The 26,004-nt window shown below is 32.3% G+C and overlaps 3 protein-coding genes across 3 annotated transcripts; 2 read left to right on the plus strand and 1 right to left on the minus strand.

The window, feature by feature from the left end:
• Nucleotides 1–8,419: 8,419 nt before the first annotated feature.
• Phum_PHUM024040 (uncharacterized protein) lies at nucleotides 8,420–15,297 on the plus strand (the record flags this gene model as incomplete). The annotated part of the gene is made up of 11 exons (XM_002422879.1): nucleotides 8,420–8,433; nucleotides 9,049–9,199; nucleotides 10,242–10,577; nucleotides 10,743–10,934; nucleotides 11,111–11,401; nucleotides 11,547–11,678; nucleotides 11,926–12,281; nucleotides 13,373–13,700; nucleotides 13,776–13,994; nucleotides 14,856–15,006; nucleotides 15,071–15,297. The coding sequence occupies 11 exons, from the start codon at nucleotides 8,420–8,422 to the stop codon at nucleotides 15,295–15,297; spliced, it is 2,397 nt and encodes a 798-aa protein (XP_002422924.1).
• A 1,580-nt stretch (nucleotides 15,298–16,877) lies between these two features.
• Nucleotides 16,878–18,210, plus strand: Phum_PHUM024050 (uncharacterized protein; the record flags this gene model as incomplete). Its single annotated transcript, XM_002422880.1, has 3 exons — nucleotides 16,878–17,004; nucleotides 17,106–17,747; nucleotides 17,831–18,210. The coding sequence occupies 3 exons, from the start codon at nucleotides 16,878–16,880 to the stop codon at nucleotides 18,208–18,210; spliced, it is 1,149 nt and encodes a 382-aa protein (XP_002422925.1).
• Nucleotides 18,211–23,637: 5,427 nt separating this feature from the next.
• On the minus strand, nucleotides 23,638–24,377 carry Phum_PHUM024060 (mariner transposase, putative; the record flags this gene model as incomplete). Its single annotated transcript, XM_002422881.1, has 2 exons — nucleotides 23,638–24,171; nucleotides 24,306–24,377. 2 exons carry the CDS (start codon nucleotides 24,375–24,377, stop codon nucleotides 23,638–23,640), a joined length of 606 nt encoding a protein of 201 aa, XP_002422926.1.
• Between the last annotated feature and the right edge of the window lie 1,627 nt (nucleotides 24,378–26,004).

Raw genomic sequence — 26,004 nt, forward strand, 5'->3', positions numbered from 1 at the left:
CCTACCTCCCTTTTTCTCTTTTTATCTCTCTCACTCTCTCTCTCTCCGTCTTTCTATCTCTTTCCCTGTTTAACTTTTCCGTTTCACCTTTCTATTTATCTTTTTTTATTTCTTTCTTCCTTTCTGTTTATTTCTGTCTATCTAAATTTCATTCTCCAAATTTTACTCTCTCTTTATTTTTTTCAATATCTTTCTCTTACTTTCTTTCTATCTGTTTCTGTCTACTTTCTCTCTTTTTTCTATCTCTGTCTTTTTCTTTTTTTTATATCTGTTTCTTTTCTTTCTCTCTTTGTATTTTTTCTTCTTCTTCCTTTTCTCGTTTTTTTTCTCTCTTTGTATACTATTCTCTCTTGCTCTCTCTCTCTCTTTTTCTCTTTTTGTATCCTTTTTTTTCTTTTTCTCTTCCTCTTTCTCTCTCTCTCTTTTTTAAACGGTAAGAATAACGTTTTTCATTACACTTTGTTTTCCAGTATACGATGAAACAATTTTTTCCTTTTTTTATTTGGGGAAGGTGGAGTAGGTGGGTGGGAAGAGGAAGAAAAAGAGAATGGGCGGAAAAATTTTTTCCGGACCTTTTTTTTTTTTTTTTATTTTCTTCATATTTTCCGCGCAAAGAAAAAAAAAAGATATTAATAATAATAATGATAATAAATTATCAAACCCGAGCGTTAAAAAAAAAAAATATGTTTATATATATATATATATATATATCGTACTTATTACTGGAATTTTTTTTTTTTAATGCATGCCTGGAAAGAGGGAGAGAGAAGTGAAGGGAGAGGGGAGAGGAGAGGGTGAAAACCTTTTTTCGAAAAAGGTTAATGAAAAAGTTTTAAAAGAAACTTTTTTTTTTCTTTTTTTTTTTTCAGTTTGAAATTTTAATTTTTTCATATTATTATTATTATTATTATTAACATCATTATCAAACGTCCTCGTATTAATTGTAAATAAAAAAATAATAATAATGATAATAATAATGATAATGATAATAATATTATAACGGGGATATGATAAATGGCGTCTTCTGTTTTTTTCGTTTTTAAAAAATAAAAAATAAAAATAAAAAAAAATAAATCAAAAGGATAAAATGGGGTCGCCGGTCGTAAAGAGAGAAAGAGAGAGAGAAGAGGGGCGAGTGGGGGGAAGAGTGAGAAAGAAGAAGAGAGAGAGAAGAAGAAAAACATTATCTCTTAGAAAACGTTTGGATTTGACACTTTTTTCCTTCCATCCTTTCTTTCTTCCTTTTTTTCCCCCCTTACGTCCTCTCCTTGCCTTTCTTCCCTTCCCTCCTCTCTCGAAGAACAAGAATTTTAAATAATAATAATAATTATAATCGATTTAATCACTTTATAATAATAATAATGAAAAAAGAAAAAGAAAGAAAAAAAAATTTAAATCGATTTTTAAAATCTTTTGTTTTAACTTTTTCGTTTGTTTGTTTGTTTGTTTATTATTCGATTATTGTTCGAGTCTTAGGCGTTTATATTAAATTGATATTTTAAAAAATCTTCAACTTAAAAAAAAAAAAGAAATTCGAGGAAAACAAACGAAAGAAAAAGAAAAAAAAATGGTTTCGAATTATATATATATATATAAATAAACGTCGATTCGTTTTGTTTTGTTTTGAATGATTCGTATGCCCGCGAAAAAAAAGGCGCGAAAAAAACGCGCGGGTATCATTTTAGCATCGAGTCATTGATTTTTGATCCACCATTTATGATTTGGTATTCGATTCGGCAACGTCTTCTGCTCTTCTTCTTTTTCACTTAACGTTGTCATTTTCGTTGAAATCGTCGTCGTCGTCGGATTTTTTTTTTTTTGCTCGTGTTTGAAAATTAATATTATTATTATTATTATTATTAATTGTGTAATAAGAGTTATTATTTATTTGACGATTAATTAATTAATTAATTATTATTATTATTATTAATACGTTTTTTGTTAATTTTTCAGATCGGGTTCGATACGAAGGAATTATTTTACTGGAAAATTCGACTCATCAACATTTTATAACAAAACCGCCTGGATATAAATTAATAGAAAAGGAAAAATCATTTGAGATTTATTTGGAAAAAGCGGTAAGTTTTTCTTTTTTTTTTTTTTTCTTTTACATCCCCGATTGAATTTCTAGAAAGGGGATGAGGGATGAGGGAGGTGAGGGAAGTGTTAAAGTGTGTGCGTTGACACGACGGAAAATTCATTTGATTTTTTTTGTATTTCCTTTTCTACGGTTGATTGCCTCCGAGTTTTTTTTTTTTTTCCTCTTAAAAGGTGGTGTAAGAAGTGGTGGTGGTGGTGAGGGGGGGGGCGGAAGTTCCCTAAGGGATGTAATTTGTTAAATTTTCTACAATTTTCTCTCTGTGTTTGCTTTTGCGGAAAAAAAGTTTTTTTTTTTTTTTCGATTTGATTCGATTTAAATTAATAAACGTTTTTCTTTTTTATTTTACTTTATCTTCGGTTTAAATATTTGATTTTAACCCCATAAAAAAAGAAAAAGAAGAAATTATATTTAAATGAGAGAGAGAGAGAGAGAGAGAGAGAGAGAGAGAGAGAGAGAGAGATAGATAGAGAGATTTTTTCTTTTTTTTCTTTTAAATCTTCCTCATTTGCCATCTTAACCTTTTCGTACGCGAATGAATAAAAATTGTAAAAATTTCAACTTTTTTTTCTTTTTCTACTGCTGTTGCTGTTGTTGTTGTTGTTGCTGTCGTATTTCCTCCTGTCACTTTTAATGAGTTTAAAGGGGTGCGAGTGCGTGTATGCGTGGGTGTGCGTGTGAGGGAAAGGAAAAGGAACACGCACGACAAAAATCTTATATATGAAAGACGTTGTTGTTGCAAATTTTTTCCTTTTTTTTTGACTCGAGAAAAGAAAAAATTAAAAAAAGAGAGAGAGAGAGGGAGAGAGGGTGGGAGAAGAGATAAGAGAGATAGGGAAGGAGAGAGTTAAAGGAAACAAATTGAAATTCGTCACGTTGCATTTCCTTTTTTTTTCTTTTTTTTTCTTAAATTTGGAAGAAAGAAAAAAAGGAAAAAAAAAGAAAAGGGAAATAATTCCAGGGAATTATTCCAAAAATAATAATAATAATAATAATAATACACGAATATATTTTATCCGATTGTCCCTTTTTTTCCTTTTTTTTCCTCTTATTCCTTTCTTATTTTTTTTTCCCTGGTAAAAAATAAAATCCTTCGTTTGTTTTTTTTTTTTTTTATAAATGTTTAAAGCATAATAATTTAAATATTCAAAACGTTTGTTTGTTTGTTTGTTTTATTTACTACTCTCTATGACTCTCGTGAGTTTAAAATTTCCTCTCCCTCTCTCCCTACCCGTCATCCCTCTCTCCCACCTCCACCCCTCGTCTCCCGTTTCATTCACGGCAATTTATTTTTATGCGTGTTTATGACTTTATTCATTTCCATTTATTTATTTATTTATTTACGAATTACGTTTTTCATTATTACTTTTATTATTATTATTATTATTATTATTATTATTATTATTATCATTATTTATTATTATTATTATTATTATTACTACTACTAATATTAAATTTATATGATAATGATAATAAAGTATTGAAAAAAAAAAAAAAAATTCGGGATGTACATAAACGTAAAATGAAAGAGAATGATAACAAAACTGAGTTTTTTTTTTGGGGGGGAGGGGGAAGGGGTCCTGATAATAATTAATCGATACAAAAAGTAATAATAATGATGATGATGTGGTTTGAGAGATTAAGAACAAAACAGATGGCAGAGGAAAAACAGGAAAACGAACAAACAAGTCATTTCCGGTATCAGACGGGAGTTTATATAAATCATTTTGTCATTGATTGTTGTTGTTTGGTTGGTTGTTTGTGGGTGACGTTTGGAAAAAATTTCAAGGTTTTCGTCTGATTTCGAATAACTATTATTATTATCGTGGTCGTCGCCGACACTTAATTGTACGAGTGTTGTGTTTTTCTTCTTCTTCTTCCACGTTGATTCGTATTCCCTTTTTTTTTTTTTTACAACTTGGATTTAAAAACAAAAAAAATTTGTCGAAATTGATTCTGCGAAATTTTTTTTTTCCGTTTATTATTATTATTATCGTCGTCGTCGTGATTGTGGTTGTTGTGGTGGTTGTTATCGTAGTTTCATTTATCGCTGAAGAAACCTCCTAAATAAGGTTTCACATGCATTTTTTTTTGTAGAAAAAAAAATTTGAATGTGAAGCAATGACAAAAAAAAGGAAGGAAGGAAGGAAAAAAAAGGAAAAAAAGGGGGAGGGCGGTGGGGGGTGGGGTAGTGGAGGGGGTTAACAAAAAAATTTCTATTTCATTTGGAACCTTAGAGAATATAATGGGAACAAAAAAGAAAATGTTCGCATGGGAAATAAAAAAGAAATAAATAAAACGCTTCCCCCCCCCCTCCTCCTCCTCCTTCTTCTTCGAAGAGAGAAGAATAAAAAAAAGGAAAAAAATCTTTTTCAATTTTCCATTGAGCAAAATGATTTGTGATGTTTTTTTTTTTTTTTCTCTCGCGAATTCGATCTAAATTTTTCAGCCGGACTCCATTTTCCTTACTATTGGGTGACTCGACCTTTAAGGCATAACCGTTTAAATTGTTTTTTTTTTTTTCGACTCGACTTTTTTCAAAAAGGCAATTTTTTTATATCGAACGGGGGGGAGTTGGGGGGGGGGCGAATGGGGATGGAGGTGAGGGGATGGGAAAAGAAAATAATAATGATGATAATCATCGTCAGCATCGTGTTTATAAATGGTTTGTTCCTCCTCCCTATGTGATTTTCGACGTGGCAATTTTTTTTTTTTTTTGTGTAAAGTTTCGAAAACAATTGGCGTGGCAGAAGAATAATTGCATCGTTTTTTTTACTCGTGAGACTAAATTATTTAAAAATCTCACGTGATGATTTTCATCTACGCCATTTTTTTTTTTTTTAAACTAATAACAAAGAATTGTTGTAGTTCGAGTATCGCTTCGTGTTTTCCGACGAGTGTTAGTCGGTGTGATTGTTGTAGGATTTGATCACGTGTTTATGTGACCACGTGATTTTATCAAAACGTTTAAGATGTTTTGTGCAACAATTACTTTCGTTTTGATTTTTTATTTTTCCTGATTTCGTAGTAGAGCTCGCTCGTTGTCGTTTGTTTCCGTGTGGTTTTCCGTCGGCTGCTATTTCCGCTCTTCTTTGTGTTACCGGAAGTGTACGAGAGGAAAAGGTGTCGTCAATTACATTAACATTTTGGTTTTTCATTGTCGGTTTTCAGGATTTACGTTTGTTTGTTTAATCTTGCGTTCCAGTATTTTTCTTTTTCTTTTTCTTCTTCCACTTTTTTTTTTTTTTACATTTAAAATATTATTAATAATTAAAATTTTTTTTTTTTTAAATGAAATTTATGATATTTTATTGAGAATAATATTAAAATATATATAATGAAAAGGAAAATTAAATTAGAGGGGGGAGAGAGGGGAGGTGGGGGCGGGGGCAGGAGAGCACTCGAAATCTTTGATATAAAGCCAAAAATTTCAGAAAAATTTCTTCTCTCTCTTTTTCTCTTTCTCTCTCTGGAAATTTTCCAAACAAAAAATAAAATAAAATAAAATAAAAAGAGAAAAAAAAGTTAATATTTTTTGACGAAGTAATAATAATAATAATAATAATAATAATAATTAAAATAATAATTTTAAAAATAAAAAAAATTAAATTTTAATCAAGTAAATAATTTATTAAAAAGAAAAAAATTAATTAATTTTTTTTTCTTTTTTTTTGTTTTGCTTTGCTTTGCTTATTAAATTTTCCTTTCGGCGCGGTATCAGACAATTTTGAAAAAAATAAAATAAAATAAAATAAAATAATATGACCGTCGGGTAAAAATTTACGAGACCCGAAATGCGGGAAAAATAAATATTATTTAATTTTTTTTTTTTTTAACACCTGAACGTGAAAGTTATTATTATTATTATTAATTTATTAAAAAATAATTTTTAATTTATTTTATTTTATTTCACATTTTGTCGATTTGTTTTTTTTTTTTTGCGTGGAGTTAAATTGGCCGACGGCGAAAATTCTGTACGAATTTCCTTCCTCCTCCTTCTCCTCCCATTTCTTCCCTTTTTTTTCTTCTTCTTCCTCTTCTTCTGCTACTAAGAAAATCTTTTTCACCTTTTTTTTTTGCTTTCTTTTGTTTCACTTCGTAAATTATTATATTTATATATATATATATATATATATATATATATATATATATTTATTTGTAACAATAATTCATATCCAAATGGATTAAACCGCCATCTTTTTCGTGGCAGCAGAAGAAAAAAAACATTTTTTACCTTTTTTCATTTCTACGAATTATATTGATTTATTGTTTGTTTCTGTTTTAATAAGGTTTAGTTAATCTCTCTCTCTTTCTGTCTCTCTTTCTTTCTCTCTTTCTCATTTTTTTTCTTCTTCTCTTTCTTTCATTTTCTTTCTTCTTCTCTTTCTTTCATTTTCTTTCTTCTTCTCTTTCTTTCATTTTCTTTCTTCTTCTCTTTCTTTCATTTTCTTTATTATTCTTCTCTCTCTCTCTCTCTCTCTCTCTCTCTCTTTGTCTCACTCTCTCTCTCTCTCTCACTCTCTTTCTCTTCCCATTTTTCTTTTCTTTTTTTTCTTTCACTTACTATTATTATTTTTCTTTTACTTCATTTTTACTTTTACTATTATTCTTTGTTTTTTTTTTCATTTCGTTTTCTTTTCCCTCACCTAACTTTCCCCCTCTCCATCTCTCCCACCTCCCTCCCCTCCGCGAAAATCAAAATGAATGAGTAGTTATGAATTATCAAAAGGAAAAAAAGAAAAAAAAAAACTAAATTTAATGAAAACTTTTTCAATTTAAAAATTTTTCGGTTTTTTTTTCTTTTTCAGTGTTTTTTCCAAATTTAAGAGTTTTCCTTCACTTCTTTTCTTTTCTTTTCTTTTACTATCATTATCATCATTTTTTATTATTATGTTATTATTATTATTATCATCATTTTTTTTTATTTTGCTCGGCACGAAGTTTAAAATTTTTTTTTATTTGTTTTTTTTTTATATTTTTCTCCCTCTTATTATTATTATTATTATTATTATTAATTGAAAAAAATTTTTTTCTCTTTATCGCGGTTGCGATTTGTTGTTCGATTGTTTTTCTTTTGTTTGTTTGTTTGTTTGTTTGTTTTGAATTGAAAATTTTGAATGAAAGAAGAAAAAAAAATAAATAAAAAGAAAAATTTGAAATTCGTTTCGTTTTTTTTCGAATTTGACGCGATTTAAATCGGAAATGAAAATACCGTTACGATTTTTGTTTTTATAAAGGAAAAGCGGAAGAAAGGAGGGGAAAGGGGGCGGGGGAAAACGGAAGTGAGAAGAAACACGTTCGAAAAGAAAAGAAAGGAAAAGAAAGGAAGGAAGGAAGGAAGGAAGGAAGACGTTCGGGATACATTTTAGTCGTTGCGTTACTCAAAAAAAAACATGTGACGTCATTGTCGTTTTCGAGAGAGAGAGAGAGAGAGAGAGAGAGAGAGACAAATTAACTCGTTTTGTAAAAACGCGTGACAATAAAAAAAAATTTTTTTCGATTCGATTGTCGTGTAAATAGACGACATAAATGAAAACAAAAATTTTTTTTTTTTATCTTCTGCAATTGTCACTCCCGGAAACGAAATTGTTTCGTTTTTTTTTTTTTTTTTTCGAAGGTTATGTAATAACGTTTTATTGAAGATTTTTTTTTTCCTGCTAGGATAACAAAAAAAGGAAAAAAAAGGAAAAAAGGAAAAAAAATGGAAAAAAAGGAAATGTTATGTTATGTTTTTATGATGATTTTTTTTTGTGCTGATGATGCTGTATTCCCTTCAACAGCATCTGTTGAAATTTTTTTTTTTTTTCGGGACTGAGATTTTAAATATTTTTCATTTCAATAATAATAATAATAATAAGGATTTTTCTGTTTCGATTTTAAAAACGTTCGTAGTAAGAAAAAAATTCTTTTTTTTCCAGTTTCAGTTTTCTCCAGTTCCAGTTTTGGAAAAAAATTTTTTTTGTATTTTTATTTTTAATTTAAGTCATCAATCTTAGTCGCCCATAAATTTTTTGGTTTGCCTTTTTTTTATTTTTTATTTTTTCTCTCGGAATGGGTTAACGTTAAGAAGTTTCTGGAAAAAAAAACGAAAAAGTCGAACCGACTTGGAATTTCCTGGAAAAAGAGAAAGAGAGACGGAGAGGGAGACAGAGAGAGAAAGAGAAAGAAATAATAATTCACGTTTGATTTTTTTTTCTTTTTTTTTCCTTTTTTTTCGATTTCATTTTTCTTACGCGCGATAGAAAAATATTATTATTATTATTATTATTTTATAAACGTTGGGATGAGATTTGTGATAAGATTTGATAAGGGAAAATGAAAATGATAAGAGAAAAGTCAAGCGATAAGAGCCAATTATTTAAAAGAAGAAAAAAAATGCATGAAAAAAAAAAATTTCGAAATATTTTTCTTTTTTCTTTTTTTCCCTCACTGATGACGTCACTTCCGCACCAAATGAAAAAAAAAGAAAAAAGGAATCTCTTTTCCCGCTTTTGAGTAAAAAAAAATTTTTTTCCATTGAATTTATTCCTTTGATTAAAAAAAAAAAAAAAAAAAAATTCAATTTTTATTTAAAAGAAAACAAGAAACTCGCGGGCTTTTTTCCCCCCATTTTTAATTGAAACCGGAAATTGTAAAAGCGTAACGGAAATTAATAATAATAATTATTAATATTAATTATTATTAAAAAAAATAATATGTTGTTTTTATTTCCAGGTTGTCAAGTACCTGAAGACGTTTAATGTGAGCAACGTTGAAAGACTGAAAACAATTAATTACACGTGAGTTACGCGATATTATTTACTTTATTATTATTATCATCATCGTAATTATTTCCTTTTACGTTTTCCATTATCCGTCTCTTTCTATAATGAGACTTGATAAGAGTTTTATTATTAACAATTATTATTATTATTATTACTTTTTGTTTTTTTTTGCGCATTTTGTTCCAGGTCGGGAGTGGATGCGACTTTTCATTTTTTCGCATCGAAAAAAGACGAAAATGAAATTAGAGGAGCTTTGAAAAAGTTCAAAGAAAAAGAAGAAAATATTTTGGGTATAAAAAGTTTGACTCTACGACAGGATTCGTCGCTTTTCATCGAGGTTTGCGTCTTTTATCGCTGCGCCGCCATTTTGTTTTTTTTTTTTATGTGTTTTCGTTTGTATTATTACATACGGCACGGGAGAGGAAGAGAGAGGGTTGTTACAGCGATACCGCCAAAAAAAAAAAAAACAAACAATCGTGATCGGATAAGAGATTTTATTATTGTCCCGCCCCCACCGCCCTCCCTAACCTCCCCAATCGAATAAGACTCATCATTATTATTATCATGGAAACGCGAAACGGAATTCGATCGAAAAATATTTCCCTCTCTTCCCCTCTCATCCCGAGAAATTTTTCAAGGTTGAATTAATTCGACAAATTAAAAATTTAAATTTTTTCCTCCTCTTATTCCCTGACCTGCCCCTCCCCATTTTAAGATGGCGACGTAAAAGAAGCAGACGAAAAAAAATGTAAAAAAATTTCGTCTGACCGACGGTCGCGGTATTCGGACAATTTAATGGAAAAAAAAAATTCCAGGAAAAGTTTTTACGAAAAAAAAAAATATGTTTGTTCTTTGTTTGTTGTTTGAATGACGTCGTCGTCGTTGTCGTCATCGTCGAAAGAGAGAGAGAGAGAGAGAGAGAGAGAATTATTTTTTTTTTCGGTTGTTTTTTCACGTCGCTTTAATATTCGAATAAAATAATAATAATAATATTGCGACGTTTTTCTTAAACCTCCTGTTTTCATACCCGTCACATCGTCTCCTTAATATTTTATTTTATTTTTTTTTTTTAGAAAAGAATTAAGATTGTAAATCACTTTTCTCCCCCCCCCCACCCAGACAAGGTTTATATACCTTTATTCAGGTACGCGAACACGTACGCGAAAGTACTGAGATAGTAAATCAATCAATTAAACGCGAAACGTTTTTCTCTTCCGTGCCACAGAGCCACGTCGTCATTAATTTATTATAACCTCTGACACGACACAAAAAATTTCATCCCGTGACGTGTGTGTGCGCACGTCCCTCCCTACTCCTCCTCCTCTCCCCGCACTCCGGAAAAAAAAGAAAATTTAATTTTTGTCAATTTTTTTTTTCAGAGCGTGTCAATATCAAAAAAATCGATTCGCGTCGGCCAGGGATTTTCAATATCATGCATTGCTCAGGGTTCCATTTACATGACGTTCACATGGTTAAAAGATGGAGCCTTCATAAACGAATCTGTGATAACGCGATCCGTTTCCATGCATTTGATTTACTTGTCGAGAGGAAGGTATCAATACACGCTCGTCATGGATAAAGCGAATTTACTCGATGAGGGTATATACACGTGTCACGTGAGCGATTGGCACGTTCAACAATGCAAGGGTATACACGTGAACGTTGCCGGACCGCCGGAAATACGTTTGTCACCCATGAGCGCGACCGTGGAAAAGGTAAAAAAAAATAATAATTTCTCACTCGGAGGACGTGTGGTGTGTGGTTGGGGTGGGGGGAGAGGGGGGAAGGGAGGGGAAGAGAGAATGAGAGAATGAGAGAGAGAGAGAGAAAGAGAAAAGAGAAAATAATTTTTTTTTTTCCGTCGATTTGTTGATTTTCAGGGAGCTAATTTGGACATTGTTTGCATACCACTCAACAACCGGCCCAAATTGGAAAAATTCGGTTATTCATGGATAAAGAACAAACACTTGTTGAAAATGATGCCCGGAAGAGAAGTTTGGGAAGATTTGTATTTGAGTCATTACAACGGTGAAATAAACACCGGAAGCGTTTTGGAAATAACAAATATTCAGGTAACGAGTGCGTGGGTGTGTGTGTGTGGGTGCTTGGTAGTAAAAAAGGTGGAAAGCAGAAACCACCTTGACTGACGTATGGTGTGTGGGTGCTTGGTAGTAAAAAAGGTGGAAAGCAGAAACCACCTTGACTGACGTATGGTGTGTGGGAAAGTACACAATGTGTAAAATTACAGAAATCTGCGACGTACACGTGTCAAGCACAGGGTACGGGTGCTTCGAGCGAATTGAGCGTGCACGTCGAAGTCGTTAACAAAACTGTGGTTCCCCTTTGTCCGGCGGAAGGAAAATACGGTATAGCTTGGCAAACGACGGCGCCCGGCATGGAAACCGTTGCCGATTGTCCTTTTCACGCGGGGGGACACGCCAAAAGAGAGTGCAGGCTAACGGATTACAACACGACGGAATGGGACGTACCAAATTTTACAGGGTGTCTGACCTCTGACGTAGAGGCCGTTTACAATAATGTAATTTTACATTTTTTCAATTTCCCCCGTTTTTTCCACCCCTTCCCACTTCGCCCCACCCCCTGCCTCCCTCTTTCCCTCTCCTCTCCTCCCATCCCCGTCATCACCATTTTTATTCGTCGTTTTTTTTCTTTTCTTTTTCCAGTTTAAAAGGCTGACGTTGGGTTACGAGGTGACGAACGGTTCTTCCACGCTAGGGAATTTACTTTACATCGTTTCGAAACGTTCAACATACCTTCCTGGAGAATGCGAACGTATATTAGACATATTAGACGAAGTTTTGAAATATTTAAATTCATCTCTCCTATTCAAAGATCTTGAAAATTCATCCGGAACCTTTTACAGCATCATCAATTTGCTCATGACTCACGAGCGATGTTTCATAACGGAAAAGGTTTGTTTATTAGTAAATTATTTATTTTTCCATCGTTCGTTTGTTCCTTCGTTTGTCCGCCGTTTGTTTGTTTGTTTCTTCTCCCCGAAAAAAGGTTTTTTTTTTTTTTAACGTAATTGAATTTTCACAGAAAATAATTCAACTTCAAGCTTTGATAAAATCCATAGGAATCATTTGGGGATCCCTTTTTACCGGGAGTTCTCAGTCGGTTTTCCAAGACATGACGTCATTAATAATCAACATAAATAAAATCCCGGCGATGGAAAATGGGGCGATCCGTTACGTCAAATTTCCACCGGATGATAAAATTCGTCCTTTCTGGTTCAAGGACAAAATTCTCGTACGTTTAAACGCGTACAAAATGGACAACAACAACAACAACAACAACGTGTCCTCCCCGTACTCCCCGCGTAATTTTTCCGTATTGATCGCCGCGTATAAAAACATGACGCAATTTTTAAAAGCTCGATATCTAACGAAATTCGAGTAAGTATTTATTTTTCTTTCTCATATTCCTGACTACGCTCCTGCTCACTTTCCTCCTCCTTAAAAAAGATGAAAACCTTTCATTAAACCTTTTTTAAAACATACGACGAGAACAATTTCAATTTTTTCTTTTTTTGTTTAATAAAATAAATTTGTAACCGTTTTTTGTTTTCCGACGGGGGTGGGGAAGGGGTGGATTAAAGGAAAGAGAAAAAAGAATCGGGGAGTGAAAAGGGGGTGGTGGAGGAAGGGGGGCGAGGTTAAAATAAAAAAATTTATTCTTACACAAAAATTTTAAGAGGCCCTTAAGCATAATTTTTTATTTCTATTATTATTATTATTATTATTATTATTATTATTATTATTATTATTATTATTATTATTATTATTATTATTATTATTTCCCTCCCTCCCTTCCCCTTCCCCCCGTTCATTATTTTTTTGTATTTTTTAAACAATTACAAAAGAATTTTATCCTCGGAGCATTTTCGCCAACCGTAAAAATAATAATAATAATAATAGTAATAATAATAATAATAATAATAATAATAATAATAATCTCCTTCCATTAACTTTCATTTCATTTTTTTTTCCTGTTGACATTTCCACTTGTGCCTGTCTGCCTACCTACCTATACCGGAAGGCTTTTCCTTATTTCCGGTTTTTCTTTTTACTTTTTTTTTCTCTCTGGCTAATTGTGCTTTAATTATGTTTTCGCTTTTCAATTTTATAAGTAAAATGTTTTTTTCCATTTTTTTTTTCCTCGTCATCCGTTCGTTCCAGCAGGAAAAGGAGGTGGAGGAGGAGAAAAAAATTTTTTTCTTTCTTTTAGTATTTTCCATTTTCTTTTTCTACGTGTTTTTTATTTCGTCCGCAAAACGACTCTTGATTTTTCTATTTTATTCGTTCGACGGATAAAATCGTTTTTTTTTTTTATCAAATGACGTCATAAAGCACAACTGTAAGAGAGAGAGAGAGAGAGAGAGAGAGAGAGAAATGATAGACTCCAGTTTTTGACTGGAAAAAAATTTTAGAAAAAAAAAATGAATAACGAATAAAAAATTTTTTTTCTTTTCAAATCGAATCGAAAGCGACGGAACGGATCAAGAATACGAAATCAATTCAAAATTAATCACAATCGTTTTTGGACGTGGCAGAAGAAAAAAAACGAAAGATGAAATATTTGAAAATGATAATAATAATAATAATTTTATTGCGGAAATCGATTTCAATCATTTGAGAAACGATTACGATTTCGATGAATGGTCGATCACGTGCGGCGTGACGGAATATGCGAGCTTTAGGAGTACCTGGAACCTGAATTCGTGCACGAGTCAACCCGTGAATTCAAACGTGACGAAATGCATTTGTAAAAAAACTGGAACTTTTGCTCTGTTGGTCGTGACGAAAAATCAAATCGTGAGTTTTTCGCGAGGGAAAATGGGGAAAAAAGGGAAAATAATTTAAAATTTTTTTTTCTTTTTGTTTTTCCAGGTGACGTCATCGTCGCCCGTCGCAAAAGACGGTGAAAATTTGATTGTTTTGATCGGTTGCGGTTGTTGTCTCGTACAATCTCTGTTGACACTTTGTTTACTTTTGCCTTATTGGTGTCGTCGTAAAACGTGTTTGGTTTTTTTAAAAATGCAATGTTGTCTCGCAACCGCTTGCGCCATGACCGTTTTCATGTATTCCATACGTAACACTTTATCTAAGGTGAGTAAGTAAGAAACGTTTCGCCGCCATTTTGTTTTTTTTTTTTTTTTTAAGCAATAAATAACAAAACAAAACAAAAAAAAAAGTTGAAAATTATTGCAACGCGTTAACAACAACAAAAAAAAAGATAATTTTAAATTAAGTTTTTTTTTTTTTTTTAAAAAAAAAAAAGAAAAAATTTATTTTTATTGCTTATTAGACAACAAAACAAAAACAAACAAACAAACAAAAGGAAGAGAAAAAAAACAAGAGAAGAAACAACAGCAAACAACAAACAACAACGGAAAAAAAATAAATAAATGAATGTAAATCTTTTTAATTAAATTATTTTTTCTAGAGTGATAGTAAGAGAGAATGAATGAATGAATGAATGAATGAATGAATGAATGAGAGATTGAATTCTTTCGCCGTGACGTTTAATTCCCTACAAAAAAAAAATCGGCGCTAAAAAAGGGCGAAAAAGGGCCAAAGGAAAAAATTTTATTGGGTAATCGCCGGAGTGTATAAAAGAAAAATTTTACCCAAAAGTATAATCAATTTTTTTTTTTTTTTTGTTAAACCTGCGAGAAAACTTTTTTTTTGGGGAGGGCGGGGATAGGGGAGGGTTGACCCTACCCCCCCTTTTTTTTTTAAATACTTTCTGAACTTTTTTTTTTTTTTAAATTTTCAAGTGAAATAAAAGAAAATAAAAAGTTCAATCGTTTTAACAAATTGTAATTAAAATTAATTAAGTCGTCAAATAATAATAATAATAATAAAAATTCGGAAAAGCGTTACGAATCCGAACGGAAATGGTTTTCTTAAAAGTAAAAGATTAATGACGTCATTAGCCGTAACAATTATTTTTTTTTTTATTTCCAGGCTGTTTTTCCATTGGTGACGACATTTTTAGAAATTTTTTTATTAATCGGTCTTTCGTCTCACCTGAGTAAAATTTTAGTTGTTTATACGGAAATAATACAATTTCCACATGGGAGACACATGAAAGAAACCGTCATATGCATAATTACAGGTAAGTGGCGGGGGTGGGTGTGACGTCATCGAAGAGTATTTGTAATTTTTTTCCTGTTTCGCAGGGGTTCCCATATTGGCAGTTTTGTGTAATTTTCTCGGGTATCATTCGACGGGTTGGAATCTTCATTCCTGGTGGATAATTCGAGGTTCCATGATATTCAACGTTTTCATGACGTCGGCTGCTTTGTTGATCGTCCTTTTTGTTTTTTTATACATCAGCATTTTACGTCAACTCAACGTCATCTCGCAAAGATGTGCCAATAAAAACAAAACGATATTTCGAAGGTAAGCAAATCGAACCACACACACACACACACACATATTATTCGGCGGGGGTAGAGGGGCGGGAAACGGGGGTGTGGCGGTTAAAAGGGGAGGGAAAGAGGGGAGGAGAAGGAAAAATGAAAAATTTTTTTAAAATCGTTTATAATTAAATTACAAATGTACGTAAATGTATATATATAAACATCGACGTAGAATTTTTTTTTTTTTTTTATAATTTAATGTAATTTTTTTTCATCGTGATAAAATCGTCTGCTTTTATTTATTTATTTATTTATATATATATATATTTTCTAATCTCGTTAACTTTATTTACGTATAGTAAAATAAAAAAAACCGATGGCATAAATGTTTTTTTTTTTTTTTTTAATAAAAATAATTAATTTAAATTATTTAAAAAACAATAAAAAAAAAGGGTAAAATGAAAATCTTTTCTCGTTTGTATAAAATAAAATAAAATTTAATTATCTAAACCGTGCATACGTATACACACACGCGCACACACACACTCACACCGTATATATAATTATGTATAAAAATATTAAAACGTAGGTAATGTTAAGCAAACATTAAGAGAGAGAGAGAGAAAGAGATAGATGTCGGGGGGGGGAAAAAAAGCGAGAAATCGAGAGGTGGAAACGAGGGGCAAAGGAACAACCAAAAGGGCGAGATAGAGAGAGGGGGTGGGGGTGGGAGGAAAAGAAAGAAATTAATTTTTCGTTTGAGTGAGTGATTATTTCAAAGGAGGAAAGAAAATGTAATTAATATAAATTTACATATTCAATTTTATTAAATTGAAATAAATAAATAAATGATGAAATTGCCAACGTCGTCGTCGTCGTCGTTTTTTTTTCGGCATGAAATGTGCGACTGACGTAGTCGTCGTCACCGACGCCGACGCCGCCACAACCGTCACAACCGCCACCTTTTTCCTCCGACGAAAAGTTTTTTTAATTTATTTATTTTTGAAAAATTTTTTTTTTTTTTTTTTTTTAATTGAAAATTTAATAATTTTCTTTTCGTGACGTTCGAGCCCCTTCCCACTTGCTCCCCTTTCTCCTCCCCCCATCCTCCACCTCTCCCGAATAATTATTTTTTATCCCTTTGCCCTTTTTTCTTATTTATTTATTCATTCATTCATTCATTCATTCATTTTTGTTTGCTTTATTTATTTACTTTCGAAAAGTTACCGGAAATTTTCGAATCGACTCAATTCATATGCACTCGTGTAGGACAAAAAGCATAATTTATAATTTTGAAGGCGAAGCTTTAAAATAACCTTTTTTTTTATTTTAATTGTTTGTTGTTTAATTTGTTTGTTTGTTTGTATGTTTGTTTTTCTTTTTTTTTTTTTTTAGAATCGGATTGCTCAAACGTGGGGGAATAATTTTTTTAACTATGATCATTATGGAATCTGCGAGTATTTTTTACATAAACGTTTTAGACGTTTCGTCACAATATTTTTTCAGTTCTTCAAGTGCCTTATTGGTAAGTCTCTACCGTCGCTTTGCTTTTTTTTCCATATTCATTATAACATGTTATTTAAATTTTTAAATTTTTCTTTTTCCCGCCAAGGGTTTTGTGATAATGTTTTGTTACATATTAAGAAGCGAATGTTCGTTTCGCGATAAATTGGTTAAAAGTTTGAAAAAAACGAAATCACAATCCCAGGATGATGATTTCAGTTCGGAATCCATAATCAGTCCTTTGAGATGTAAGTTTATTTATTTATTTTTTATTTTTTTTTTTTGGGGGGGGTTTATCGAACCTGTAATCCGGAAAATAAGTTTTATGCGAATTTTTTTTTTATTACAGTTTTCACAAAACACGGAGAAGAAACGGAAAGCGAAGGAGCTCCTCCGTTCGTTAAAAATTTTCAAGGAAGGGGTTGCGAACTCGTTGGAAAACCTCAACCCCCATCATTAAATCGTATACAACAATTTAGTTTTAAAGAGGGAAGAATTAAATTATCAGAAGAGGGAGGTACGAGCACACTGGAAACATTCATCAGCAGTGCCGACGGATCGATAGACGACAGGATGCAAGAAACTCTCATGACAAACGGTCATCTGACGATACGCGAACCCCCGCTGTCTTCATTCAATTCTCAAAATCGAATCGATGAAAAACTCATAGAACAAGATGAATCTTTGCTCGAAGACGAACCCTGGGGGTATCCCAAATCGAACGGTACCATTCCCAAACCGGATGTCGCGCAATGTTACATAAGGGAAACTCCGGTGACTTCGCAAGAAATCATAACGACAAGAGTTTGCGTCGAGTTGGGAGTTATAACGACTCATCAAAAAAACGAAACGACCGGTCAAGATGTCGCCACACCAGCCATCGTTTTATGCAGCGTCGACGTCGAACCCTGTCAAAGTCGAGTTTTGGAAATGCCGGAAGTTGTCAACGATTCTTTATGCTGCACTGGAAGTACCGGAAGTTTTGTTTTGGGTAAGCATGGAAAATGCGAAATAAAAATAAATATATATATATTTTCAACTTAAAACTCATAATCTTTTTTCTTTCAACCCAAGGTGTGACGGGTCAAGACGTTGAAAATTCAGTTTGCAGCACTGCTCAATCCAAACAAATAAGTCCAGAAGAAAGCAAAACGGAAGACTGCAGCAACAGCGAAAGAACGGATAGTTCATCATTACCCGAACTCGAAAACGAAAGAAAACAACCGGACGGAATCGAACAACGAAAAGTCAAAAAACACGACGACGACGACGATGATGATGATAACATGGAAGGAATGTTGGACAGAATATCGCACGATCTCGATTACTTGCTCAATAGAAAACCAAATTCGGGTCCGAGAAAAGCGAGCAAACCACCCAGCGACAGCGTTGACAAAAGAATCCTGGAAGAAGATGAAAAAGAATTACAAACAACAGGATTACTGGAATATTAATTTCTTCATGATGATGATGAAGGATCAACACGCTCACGAGGATTCATCCTTCTTTTTGTTCCTTACTGTGTTCTAACAATCGCGTAAATGTTATGTTCCTTTCTCTCTTCCCCATTTCTCCTTCTTTTCTCTCATACCTCATGCGTACTCTCCCTCTTTCCCCATCTCACACACTCCCACTCACACTATCTCACACACACTCCCTCTCTCTCCCAATCTCACACTAACACTCACACGCACACACTCCCTCTCTCTCTCCCAATCTCGCACTAACACACACATTCCCTGTCTCTCTCCCCCAAACTCACACTAACACTAACACACACTCTCCCCCTTTCTCCCAAACCCACACTAACACTCTCCCCCTCTCTCTCAAACTCACACTAACACTCTCCCCCTATCTCCCAAACCCACACTAACACCCACACTAACACTCTCCCAAACTCCCACTAACACTCTCCCCCTTTCTCACAAACCCACACTAACACTCTCCCAAACTCACACTAACACTCTCCCCCTCTCTCCCAAACCCACACTAACACTCTCCCAAACCCACACTAACACTCTCCCCCTCTCTCCCAAACCCACACTAACACTCTCACACTAACACTGTCACCCTCTCTCCCAATCTCACACACAGCTCTCCCCCCGACGCGCTCCCTCTCTCTCTCTCTCCCCCCGACGCGCTCCCTCTCTCTCTCTCCCCCCGACGCGCTCCCCCTCTCTCTCTCCCCCCCTGACGCGCCCCCTCTCTCTCTCTCTCCCCCTGACGCGCCCCCTCCCTTTCTCTCTCTCTCCTCTCTTCTCATTTAAATATTAAAATTCGTTACCAATAATTTATTTATTTAATTTTTATGTATTTTCATTCTTTAAAAAAAAAAAAAAAATTTTCTCTATCATTTTTTAAATTTATACAAATATATCTATTATATATTTATTAAAATAAAAAAAAATTTATGTTAAATTATGCATTGTTAATCTTTTTTTTTTCCCCTATTAAATAATTTTATTTGTTTATATATATAAAAAAAAATAAAAGAAATTTAAATTCGATAATACATAAGTATTATTTTATTCTGTCGAAAAAATAAATAAGTAAAAATCATCGATGAAATTGTAACGAAAATAAATAAATAAATAACTTATTAATTTTTTCACAATAAATTTAATTTACTACCTAAAAAAATTTTTTTTTTTTTTATGAGAAGAGAAAATCTCGATTCGAAACGATCATAATGAAAACTTAATCAAACACGAGAGAGAGAGAGAGGGGGCGCGTCAGGGGGGAAAGAAAACAAGAGAGAGAGAGAGAGAGGGAGCGCGTGAGAGAGGGAAAGAAAAAAGTAAGAGAGAGAGAGGGAGCGTGTGAGAGAGGGAAAGAAAAAAAAGAGAGAGAGAGAGGGAGCGTGTGTGAGAGGAGAAGAAAAAAAGAAAGAGAGAGAGGGAGCAAAAGAGAGAAAGACAGGGAAGAAGAAGTAAAACTCCTAATAATTTTCCGATTCGCCTAATAAAAAAAACAAGAAATTTCCATTAAAAACTAAATAAAAAAAAATTTATTATTATTATTTGTAATTAAAATTTATGTTTATATAGAAAAAAAAAAAAAAAAAAAAAAAAAAAAGAAAAAACGTCAAACGTTATGATTTATGAAAGTCAATGGGGGGGAGGGTGTGGGGAGAACGAGAGGGGAAAGAAAAAATGATGCGTGTGTATTCGATATCTCGTGATTAAATTATAATAAATGGCAAAAGTAATAAAATTTGAAATTTTTTTTTTTTTTTTTATAAACCCCTAATAAAAAACAACAACCACATAATTTATTACGTTAACCCATCAAGGTGATTCGGATTTTTATTATTGAAAATTCTAGAAAATTTTATTACTAAATTTAATTACGTTATATATATATGGAGTGGTACGTGTATAAATTTTTCAAAGACAAAAATACGATCGGATAACTATCCCTAAGGAATAAATGCCTGAATATCAGTGGTGATGCTGCTACATGCCTGATACATAAGTTTCATCTTGTTATAACCTATGACATCACAAAAATTTTTGTGAGACTCATTGAGACCATCTTATTCGATGAAAACTAGTTAGGGCTCCAGGGACTGACGTCTGTGGAGTGGCCAGGAACAAGAGGAGTGAGAGTCACAACCTTGTCGAGATGACTCAGGTAAACAATTGAACAAAATTTGTTTTGGTTCTTTCTTCGTTTTGCTCTCGTTAGAATTATAATTTATTTCAAAGAACTATTTCAATACTTAATTTTCCTACTATTCCCCTATTTCATAATTTTCCCTAATGCATTCCATCTTTCGATGTAAGCACAGTAATCAAATTATAATTTTGTACTTATTTATTCTTAAGTAATCTGAAGGCAGTTTAGAATTTTTCTAACCTTAGATGAAACTAAAAAAGAATTTTACACTAAACATATGGCAAAATATGTTATAATGAAACAAACTAACTAAAGTAAAGGGTTAAAGTAATGTACAATCAATGGATTCATACTTTATGTAGGAGTACAAAGATTTTATATTCACCTAATACAATAAATTAATCAATTACAAGTATTTTTTATCGAACTACCTCCATTTTTATATAGTATGACAGGGGTATTAGCTCACCTACTGATAATCGGCTAAAGAAATGCAAAAATTATTAAATGGAGTCAATTGTGCCTGTCTTTTCATAATTCCTTACACTAAAATCAACTAACATAAAGGCTATCTGATTCCTCCTGATTTTGATTAAGATTTATAGAGAGTATTAAACTATTTCTATGGTAAACTATGTTGTAACGAAACAAACTAACTCAAGAAAAGGCCTAAACAACAACCTACAATCAGCAAATTAACCCTTAAAGATTTGAGTATAGAAATTTGTACACCGAGTTAATGTATCAAATCAATTATTGATAAATGTTTTTTATTAAATTACTTCAACACATTGTCTTTTATGATGAGATGAAGAAGAAGATATTTAGTTAAACTGCCTATAATTAACCAAAATCAGTGTATAAAATTTTTAAACTGTATTTTGGGGATTTCCTACATTTGTTTAACGTTTTTTCAAGTGAAATTAAAGTCTTAAAATGAGGTACTTACCCGTAACAATCAAATATACTAAAGCGTCTTCTAAAATTTTTCCTTGACCACTCTTCCTCTTGTCAAATGAAACCGTCGACTATTTAAATTTAAAATAATATAGTAATTACTAAATAATATAAAAAACTAATTATGTCGAAATAAACTAGTCTAAATAATAAAAATTTTGATATATAATTTATAATTAAATTCTTAAAAAAAACTATTAAAATTAATTAAATAAGTCGACGTGATGTGTTAGCATGTGTCAATTGCAGCTCACCAGCGCCATCTTCTTTTTCTTATTATTAATATTTATTTTTCCCTCTAAATGTATGCGCGAGTGTTTGATTTACGACGCGCCAATTAATATTTAATTTACGTTTGTAGTTGTAGTTGTTGTTGTAGTTGTTATTGTTATTGTTGAATGAAAATAAAATGAAAATTCAATGAACCGAATATATATAAAATTAACAAATTCGAATAAAAATAAAAAAAATTTTTTATTAGTAGTTATCCCACCGACGCAACCGCCATTCCCGTTTCTACCGCCACGTCTACTTTACATTTTCAATTCCGTCGGAGGAAATAATACATATATATTTTTTTTTTTCGTAAAAAGAAAATAATAATTGAGAAAAAAATAATTCACTGAGTTTTTTCTCCATGATTTTTTATTTTTTATATTCTGGAATCTGGGAGCATACGTGACCGACGGGAAAAAGTTTTTATTTTACTGGAATTCCCCTCCATCTCTCCCCTTTATATAAAATTTTATATCGAATGATGACGATTAAACGATTACTTCCGGTGATTAATATTTTACCAACATTCCAACCCAAAATTACAATGAACAACCGAAAACCCCACTGACGTCACGTCCATATAATCATCATTATTATTAAATTTTTCCCTTCTTTTGTTCGATTTACTTATAATCTCTTAAACAAATTATGCAAATGGCTCGAACGAAAAAAAAAATTAAAGAAAATCTTTCGGTCACGAAACAATCAAAAAAACAAAAACCGGTTGTTTCAATACGGTAGGTGTTGCGGATTGTGTTTGTACAAAGAACAAAAAAAAAATTTCAATCGTCCGAACAAACGATCAATAAATAAAATCCATTTTTAACTTATATATAACGTTAATTTAATTTTAAGTGTTTGTAACAACCCCCCTAAAGGTAGAAAAAAAAAAACAAACGAACAAACGCTTTGTTTTTTATAAACGGATTATTAATCGGTTGTTGTGTAGTATTCGCGTTTGTACGATACAACAAAACGTGAAAAGAGAAAGACAGAGAGAGACAATAGTTTAAATCATTCGTAAAAAATTTTATCAATCGTTTGTATATGCGTGCGTGAGTGCGTGTGCGTGTCACGGCGTTGATTTTGTTACGACAACAACAACAACAACAACCACATAAGGTAACAATACGTGTGAAAAAAACAAATCCGGTTAAACCAATGAAATTTATTTAAAAACGAATCAATCAAATGTTTTTTTTTTTTTTTTCAATTAATGTCTCCTCCGCGAAACCGATAATTTATTAAATTAGTTTAAATCGATAAATCGAACAAATATATCGTTCGATTCGTTCAAAAAAACAAACGGGTAAACAAACAAACAAACAAACAAACAAACGAAAAAAAGTGTGCGGTAAAAAAAAAAAAAAAACTTTTAGTGAATTTTTTTAAGGTTCCAACAACAACAAAAAAAACGTGAATTTTTTTTTTTTTATCACATTATTATTATTATTATTATTATTATTATTATTATTATTATTATTATTATTATTATTATTATTATTATCCACCATTAAACACGACAAGGCTACTTGTCGGAGTTTTTTAAGTATTTATCCGAGGTTTCTACCCGATTCCTTAGGGACAAATACTCGAATTTCGGTGGTGCCACTTATTATAAAATAGCACCACATCAATTCTTGAAGGTCTTCCTGAGTCCGTCTTTTTTCGATGGGAACGATTTGTCTCCTGAACTGGGCTCCGGTGACTAACATCTTTGGAGTGGCCAGGGTCAGAAGCAGTGAAATTCACGTTCTCGTCGAGCTGCCTCAGGTCGACAGTAGAACAAGATTTTGTTTTTGGTTCTTACTTTGTCTTGTTCTCATTTTTTTTTTTTTCTCTTTTTAAGCCAACAGCACGTGGCGTTCTCAAACGGTCACCCATCCAAGTTTGCACCACGCCCGATGCTGCTTAACTTCGGTGATCGTACGGGAACCGGTGTGACCAGCACGCTATGGCCGTTGGCTTATTATTGGGTTGGCAAAAAGATATTTACGAATTTTTTAAGAAAACAAAAAACGATTTATTAATTATGTCAAATTATTTTTATCCATTATATTATGTTTATTATTATTAGTGACCTTTTGACATTTTTCGGGTGGTATCATTTTCCTTTTTTTATACAACTCTTTAGTTTTAGGAGCAAAAAACTGCTCCAATGCAGTTTTGACCTCATTGTCGTTTTGGAATTTTTGTCCGTTTAAAAAATTTTTTAGGAATCGGAAAAAATGATAATTATTTGGAGCTAGTTTGGGACTATATGGAGGGTGCAGCAAAACATTCCAGCCTAGCTCCAGTAGTTTTTGTCCAGTGGCTAAAGATGGGGAGGGCCTGGCATTATGGTGGTGAAAGACAATTCCTTTGCTATTGGCTAGTTCCGGTCGTTTTTCTTGGATGGTATCATTTAAATTTGTCAATTGTCGAATGTAAACCTCTGAATTTATGGTCTGACATCGTGGCAGCAGCTCAAAGTTGACTATGCCTTTGTAATCCCACCAAAATGATAACAATACCTTTTTTTGGTGAATGTCAGCCTTAGAAGTTGTTGGTGCCTGTTTCCTTGCCTAAACCAGGATCTTTTTCTCAAAAAGTCATCATAGACAACCCACTTTTCATCTCCGGTGACCATTCTTTCAAAAAAGAATCATTTGCATTGCGTTTAAGAAGCATATCGCAAAGACAGAGTCGCCTCGTTAACTAACGTTCCCCAAAGTAACGCATCAAGCTTCTTATGGCACCCAAGATGCCGCAGGCGGTTTTTGACGCACATATGTGACTTATCTAGCTTTTTTACAATGTACTTAGTCAAACTATGCCGATCATAATCAATGAGGGCCTTTATTTGCTCATCTTTAACCTCCAATTGGCGCCCGGAGCACTCCTCATTTTGCAAAGAAAAATCTCCAGAACGGAATTTCGCAAACCAGTTTTGACACTGCCGTTCTATTAAGGCTTCATTCCCCTACACGACCCACAACTTTTTATTGGCCTGGGAAGCATTAACACTCTTTCAAAAATAAAAAAGTAAAATGTGGAGGAAATGCTCGCTCTGGCTCCCCATGTTTAATTATCTTTTGCTCGCGTACTATTTAAGAGTTCAATGAAATTTTGGTACCGAATGTTACAGAAGGAACCAAGTAATAACATATCAAAAGTTCATGTCTGTACAAAAACGTAAACGTACTCAAAAAAAATAACAAACTATCTGTTGGTAAAATCCGCAGTTACTTATTTGCCAACCCAATATTATTATTATTATTATTATTATTATTAGAAAACTTACCGGACAGACGGACGGACCAACTCAATGTAAAAAAAATAACAACGACTGGAAACTGGAAAATTTTTATCTAACGTAGAAAACATTGACCGAACATCCAGTTTTGTTTTTTTTTTTCTTTTCATCTCACTTAATAAAAATTTTAGTGTTCCTTTTTCGCGTCATAGACGGTCGTTTGTTTGTTTGTTTGTCGGTTTTATTATTATTATTATTAAATTAATTAAAATCGATCGATCAATCGATCAATTTATTGTTTATCACTCGACGTTATCATTAATATTGTAAAAATAATAAAATCAATTTTTTTCCTTTTTTTACAAACGCTCCCGCGTGTTTTATTTTACGTTTAAAACAAAAAACAAACTAACAAACGTTTTGTTTTTTATAAACGGATTATTAATCGGTTGTTGTGTAGTATTCGCGTTTGTACAATACAACAAAACGTGAAAAGAGAGAGACAGAGAGAGACAATAGTTTTAATCATTCGTAAAAAATTTTATCAATCGTTTGTATACGTGTGCGTGTGCGTGTCACGGCGTTGATTTTGTTACGACAACAACAACAACAACAACCACATAAGGTAACAATACGTGTGAAAAAAACAAATCCGGTTAAACCAATGAAATTTATTTAAAAACGAATCAATCAAATGTTTTTTTTTTTTTTTTTTTTTTTTTTTCAATTAATGTCTCCTCCGCGAAACCGATAATTTATTAAATTAGTTTAAATCGATAAATCGAACAAATATATCGTTCGATTAGTTAAAATAACAAACGGGTAAACAAACAAAAAAACAAACAAACGAAAAAAAGTGTGCGGTAAAAAACAAAAAAAAACAAAAACTTTTAGTGAATTTTTTTAAGGTTCCAACAACAACAAAAAAAACGTGATTTTTTTTTTTTTTTACCACATTATTATTATTATTATTATTATTATTAGAAAACTTACCGGACAGACGGACGGACCAACTCAATGTAAAAAAAATAACAACGACTGGAAACTGGAGAATTTTTATCTAACGTAGAAAACATTGACCGAACATCCAGTTTTGTTTTTTTTTTTCTTTTCATCTCACTTAATAAAAATTTTAGTGTTCCTTTTTCGCGTCATAGACGGT

The sequence above is a fragment of the Pediculus humanus genome, genomic scaffold (genome assembly GCF_000006295.1).
Source record: "Pediculus humanus corporis 1103172107377 genomic scaffold, whole genome shotgun sequence".
Taxonomy (NCBI): domain Eukaryota; kingdom Metazoa; phylum Arthropoda; class Insecta; order Psocodea; family Pediculidae; genus Pediculus; species Pediculus humanus.